Source organism: Trachymyrmex septentrionalis, unplaced genomic scaffold (assembly GCF_001594115.1).
Source record: "Trachymyrmex septentrionalis isolate Tsep2-gDNA-1 unplaced genomic scaffold, Tsep1.0 scaffold94, whole genome shotgun sequence".
Classification (NCBI taxonomy): domain Eukaryota; kingdom Metazoa; phylum Arthropoda; class Insecta; order Hymenoptera; family Formicidae; genus Trachymyrmex; species Trachymyrmex septentrionalis.
Window position 1 is genome coordinate 146,822 of NW_017306130.1, and position 6,742 is coordinate 153,563.

At 39.7% G+C, this 6,742-nt stretch overlaps 1 protein-coding gene across 2 annotated transcripts in view; it reads right to left on the reverse strand.

The window, feature by feature from the left end:
* The window catches only part of LOC108756087 (integrin alpha-PS2), a 75,469-nt gene that overhangs the window by 43,968 nt on the left and 24,759 nt on the right, over positions 1 to 6,742 (reverse strand). For both annotated transcript variants that reach the window (XM_018499648.1, XM_018499647.1), the window contains exon 3: positions 1,961 to 2,079. In XM_018499648.1, the coding sequence (XP_018355150.1) occupies positions 1,961 to 2,079 (119 nt within the window). The remainder of the gene's footprint in view (positions 1 to 1,960; positions 2,080 to 6,742) is intronic.

Consider the following 6,742-nt stretch of genomic DNA (forward strand, 5'->3'; position numbering starts at 1 on the left):
GGGGGGTAGAAAAAGAAGTAATGGAGTTGTATTAATTATTCGTCAGTTCGCGCCGCGCATTTCGAAAACTTCGTACACTCCGACCGCCTGAAGATTTGCGAGTGCCGCTTCCTGACTTCCACCCTTTCGCCCCGCTTCAATCTTTCGCCTGTGTTCAATCTTCGCATCCGCCATCACAGCGGCTACCGCAGCCGCGCGTGATGAGCATACGCACATGCGTGCAACGTAGAGCCGGTACGTATAAAGATAGATAAGGGCGGCTCGTACATCATAGGGGCCGCCGCATAGGGTTCGAAGGGAGGAAGGAAAAAAAAAAGGGGGCCCTCCCAGGTCTCCTCCGACGAGAAGGGCAGAGATCTTCGCGCTAGATTGGCGTCCGACCTTTCGCTTTGCACATCAGGCAACATACCCGTCGCAAGAAGTGCATCCTCGCAAGGCGAGGGCGGCGTTACGTTGCGAGCGTGCCGGAACGTGTTCGTCGTAACGGGGCTCCGCAACGTACTCTGAATCGGAAATCTGCGTGGAAGCTGCGAGCGGGCGGATAATGACTTTAACACGTATCGCAGAGCGTGAGTGTCGATCAGATAACGAGGGAAGAAGACGCCGCAGAAGAGAACCACGACGAAGAAGGGATCGTAATTTCGTATAGGAGAAGCCAAAGTAACTTTGAAAAATAGCTACCTCGATGTACACATACCGTTGTAATCGGGTGGATAAATTCGATCTATCTCTGTACTGGAAAGACCTAGGCCAGTATTTATAGTCGAATCTTATATTCAAGATTGTCTCAAGTACGATCTTAAGATATCATGAACCAATCAGAGGGCTATTAGCGTCTTAAGACATTACTTTGAACGATCTTAAAATATGGATCCGAAAATATGAATACTAAGATCCTAGATTATTTTTTAATATTTATAGATAGGAAGTATAAATTAACAAATAAATTTTATAAAATTGTTTTCGCCTCTAATCGCTCACCCAGCTGTGTATCTATTTAAAGAGTTTCAATTCGTAGTGAATACGAAATGTTTTTTAAAATGCAATAAATATTTCTCGATTTTATCTAATTATCGTATAACTTAAATGCTTCACCAAAAGTAAACAACTTGATTTCTGAATTCCGTGCTAATTCGACTCGCTTGCAAGACGTCTCAACATCACAAACGAAACGTGGAACGCGCCGGGAATTCGTTTGTTTTCGAATCCTGAAATAGAAACTGCGGCCTTCTGGGAACGCACGTCTGTAATCTCTCAAAAGATCTATCCGAGACCTGTGTGTACTTATAAATCCCACGAACGAAGATATTGAACATTTAAAGAAAACGTCACAATTAATGAACTCTTCGTTATTTCCATTTTTCTAAATATTCATACTTATGTATTTCGTTTTCAAAAAGAAATTTTGTTGTCTTCTATGAAAAAAAAAACAAAAGCTATTCAAGTAACTCGACTGAATCCCCATCGTTTGTTTCCATTGGCTCACACTGTTTATTTCATTAAACAGTTTTCACGCAGCATCTTGAGATTTCTAAGAATTATAAACACAATGTACACGGTATGCGCAATTAAAGTTAATATCCGTTATAATGATCTCTTACAACGAGAATGAGTATAATTTCTTCATTAATAATTATTATCTATTACTTTATATATTATTATAAATTTTATTATTTATTATTTTACCACAAACTTCCTACCTCTGGAGAATCAAATATTTTTAATCATTATACACTTTAACGCTTCTAATTGAAACTAATGCCAATTGAATACAGGTCAATTGAATACAGTTGACTCATTAATCAGAAATTCAACATTGTATTAGCTTGTAATTAATGATCGTTGCTACGCCTTAAGCAGTCGCGCGTTACCGTGCCGAAGAATTATTGCACCGTTAACACGCTGACGTCTGACGGTTAAAATGCAAGTCGTGCATTTCGATATCAGAAGTCGCACTTACCAGAATCGGGCCTCCGTCCTTGCTAGAAGCTGAGACCGTAGCACCGAACCACTGCAGCGTCTTATTGTCGATCTGACTCAAGCTACCAGCGAGATTTGGATTTCTCACGTGATTATGTCCTGTAATAAACATATTTTTTTTATGCATAATATCAATAATTCGCTTTCAAAATCACTTATACTAATACTTAGGTATTAAGCTGTAAAAAGCAATCGCTCGATATATCGTGAAAATTCTCTCTAGCGAATTAGTGCGTTTGTAGAAAAATAATTAAACAAGTCATTTGAATTTTATAAAACTTGTCAGAGACAATTAAATTTTTTTCAGAGATAAATTAGTCGTGCATTTATTTCAAATGTTACAAAAACAGAAGAAGTATTATTTATTTATTTGTAAATTTGTGGTACCTAAGAAAATAATGTGTCTTATAAAGAGTGCGAAAGAACATTATTCTCAGATCTATTCGAATTATTCAGTGCGATTAATAAGCGTATCGGTAATAGGAATTAATATCTAGTTATGCTGTCAGACAATCACTTAACTGGAAGTAATCTAATATGTCTCTAAATGAGATGAAGCAAACCCGTCGAAACAGAACGATCAAACGGCAAGGACGAGTTTTACTGACGAGTCTGCACCTGGTAATTTCACTATAGAGTTAATCCCGCTCGAACTCAACCTTCGTGATGTTCATCATATCAAAGGTACCATTTGTGGAAGGTAATTTACTGAAGAATAAACCAGCCACATGCGGGCAGACAAGTACAAAATGATCGATTCGTGAATTGTGTTTCTTTTTCAAATCCTGTATTATCCTTCATCATCGTCAAAAACGGATATTATAGTGATGATGTATTATTGATCCGATTCAGAAATCTGATTTATTCGAACGAGGAGTACACGAATCAGATGAATCAGATCGCATATCGAAAATGAGAAAAACTTTTTGCTAGTTGCATAGCAATATAAATAAGATGATGTAAGAGAGATATCCCAGTATACAAAGTTGTTGGTACAACCAAAACATTTCCATTCAGTGTTGGTAAATTATTTGATTATTATTTAATGAAAATAATTCAATAATGCCACATCACAGATTGATGTTGCAATTATCGTTCGATGATCTCGAGAGAAGATCAGCGGACAGGTGTCATAGTAAAGAAGCCTTAAGAGCCCTGTACATTTCTTTATCGATTTTACGAATTGAGCGAACCCGTTAGCCAGTATCGATCAGGTATAATCCTTAAAAGGAAGTTGTCCTTCGCTTCACGATCCTTGCCAGATCGTTACGACCAAGAAACAAACAGATATATAATGATTCCGATCTCGAATATCGAAATTAATTTAATTAATTAATCCTAAGCTCCACTCGACAGATATTTTCATAGCGCAACATGTGCTTAACAAACTTAATTCGTACATCAATTATATAATTCAGTTCTAAATTTATTTCTTTCGATTTAAATTACAATGACAACGACAACAGCAGCAGTAGCAGCAGCAGCAACAACAACAACAACAAAAAGCTCTTTTTGAACTGCAGGACGAAGTTTTTAAAATCGGTGATGATCCATCGCTTGAAACGTCTGTCAGACAGGTGTTGAGCACACCTGAAGGTCGTCAGAAATTACAAAGTTAGGACCGTTAGGACAAGTATATGTGAATACTCTTTTAACTGGTAATACAACAGGCTAGGGCAGAACAGTCTTAAGGTTTTCTGTATTAGGCATCGTCAGCTTCTTGTCGCGGGACAGTTCTCAGTATCTCCGGACAGTCCGCTGTGATACTCCACGATACTCGGCAAAGCGTAAAGCGAGAGGAGTTCCTCCTCGAGACGACGTATTCGCTTCGTGTGGCCGTAGAGTGAGTGACCTCGAAGACCTGGACGAGATCTCTTCCTCGTACGCAGTCAGAATCAGCGATACGCAATCGTGAGGATTGTTTGGCACTTCGACGTGCCGCAGGTGGAGCATACGAGATACATCGCAAATATGGACCGAAGACGAGATCTCGCATATTCCTGCCTGAATTACAAAGAAATCGGAACGACTTTCTCGTCTTGCACATTCTCGATTATAACTCTTCATAACGAATTTACCAAATGTTTGCACGAAGAATAAATGCTGACATGATTCTGTCGAGAACATGTAGTAATTACAAAGAATTGAGATAAGAGAATTGGAAGAGAAGAAAAATAAAAGGGAACAATTATCGAAACGTTTCAACGATACAACGATAATAATGAATGACTTTGGTTTTCTTCGGAAATCGTGCGCGGCCAAAATTAGACATTCTGTATAAATTACTGATTGTGTGGCAAGTTTCTTTGAAGTAACGAAATGATGCTGTCGTCAAAGTTCCATCACAAAACCAAGCAGCGGTTATTTTGGAGAGCAACTCCGTTCGCAAGTTTCAACAGCACGCATTGTAAATCCGGACGCTGGTTAACCCACTACTACTATTTTAAACCATGACAGTGTAAACGTCAAAAGAAATACAGACTCGCAAAACGGCGTTCTTGGAGAGCAAATCGTCATTTTACGTAATCTCTTTTTTTTTTCGACCTCAATGTTGAATATCGTTATTTATACAGCGGTAGCTTAGAATCGTTCATGACGTGTGTAATCTCAAAAAGACAACTCGTTTAAAAGAAGCAAAATTGTATTTTATCAATATTGAGTAACCACTAACACCGCGTTAAATATAAATATACATGCGCAAGCAACTTTCTTCCAGTTTCAACATCCACGGTGACGGTGTGGAAATCAAAGTTATTCGCGCAAAATCATCAAATATTGCGGTTTAAATCGCGTATCGTAAGCTTCTCGACAGTGAGAAAAATCCAGTCTAGTATTGGCTCCGCGGAATATGCAAAGAGCGAGAAACGATCGAGTTGTTTTCATCGTCGCGCGTGCACGAGAAAGTAATTGGCGACGCATTGCTACTGTTACGATCTTAGTTGGACAAGATCGAGGAAGGATAGGAACGTACGATCGGCCTAATTATCGATCAAAGCGAAATGTGCTCGCTCGCATGCGTAATGGTAGCGCCGGCGATAGAGGAGAGAACAGAGGAGGAAATCGACTAATTGGACGTACAACTTGAGATCTTGTGTACACAGCCGGGCGAAAACGTTTTCTTGCGATCGAGAAGACCAGAGCGAAAGACCAGAGGAAGCTCAGTCCCGTTTACTTACTTGCGCGTGGATGCGATCCTCGTACGTACGCAAATTGATGAAATCAAGAATAGGAATAGAAATAGATTTCAAGAAAACAGGTTTACGAGAATTTCATGCGCGAGTGGTCCGATTCTCTTAAGTTTTATTAGTTCAGCTGTTCTGCCCTGTCATCATTTGGATCTGTGACTTATTTACGACTATTAATCGTCTGTAAACTTACTCCGCTAGTTTAATTTCATTTACTTGCTCTCCGTACACCTTTTTCTCTCTCGCAGTTGACTGCATCGTTTATCATGCACGAAATCAAAAATTCAGATACTGAATCCGAGAGTATGTTTGGAATAATCTTGCGTTATCGAATATTCAATATTAAAGAAGACTTCAGATACGTAGAAATAATCACGTCTAAGATACTATCACATCTGAGACCTCGATAGAACACGGCAGGTACGTTGCGAGTAGGATATTTTTTTTTTGTTTTTTTTTTTTGTTTTTTTCACGGAATGTAGCCACGAGTCATCACGAGTCTCAACTATCCGGCATCCGCGCGGTTTATCTCGATCATGCGCGAACGCGCTAAAAAGGAAGAATTGTATTATTGTGCGTTTCGATCGCTCCTTTTATGCCGATCCCGCGTTGCCGCCGGATTGATCCCGTTCGCGCTCCATTCGCTGGATAATATAACGTGAAATCAGGCGCTTGTGCCGCGCCCGATCGCGTGATTTCCTGCCGATCATGCTCACGCCCGGCAATCTCGCTTTTCTTTTCGCGGACGCATTTACAACCAGCTTCGCTGGTTACAATGTTGAGAGAGCGCGAATCAGGATCGCGCCGTATCGCGCCGCCGATCATCGCCGGTCGAGATACGGCATTACGAGGTGTTTAAACCGCGTCTAATTCACGCCGCGAGTTTATCCCGCTAATTTACATTAGCGCGTTCGATTCGCGCGCGTGTTTACGAGCGGTGCGAAAGATTACATCGTGCGCGAGAGAGCATGGCGCGAATAATATTTTTAATCCCTCTCTCCTCCCTCCTTCACCGGCTTTTACCGGAGAACTTTATGAGCAAGCGATGTGCTCTAAACGCAACCGCTTTAATTGCGGCTCGCGTGCAGCGTTACCGCCCTGTTCTCCGTGGATTTATTATATGAACCTAAGCGCGGCCCCGAAGTTCTCGGTTAGAGAGCACGAATTTACGATGGTAATCGGATTCGTTAAGGGTATTTTCCAAGGTGCATTTAAATAGCTTTACATTAAGCACGAGCTTAACTAATCAGATCACTTAGAGAGTGTCCTGTTAAGATGTCCTGTTGTAAAAATTAATTATTACACAACGAGAGAAAAAAATGATTGCACAATTATCATAATTTAACTATAGAATGACTATGATTTATAGTCACTTTCGGTGCTAACTATATATTGTTTTTGGAGTACACAATTATAAATATAACAATTATTACTAACATTATAACAGTAATAATTATAAAAAAATTATAGAATTTCTAGCCATAATTATTTTACTATATAAGTAATTATAGTTACAAATATCAAACATTTTTCCTATCCAAAACTTAGCGAGTTCAACGTTTCTCTCCCTCTCCCTC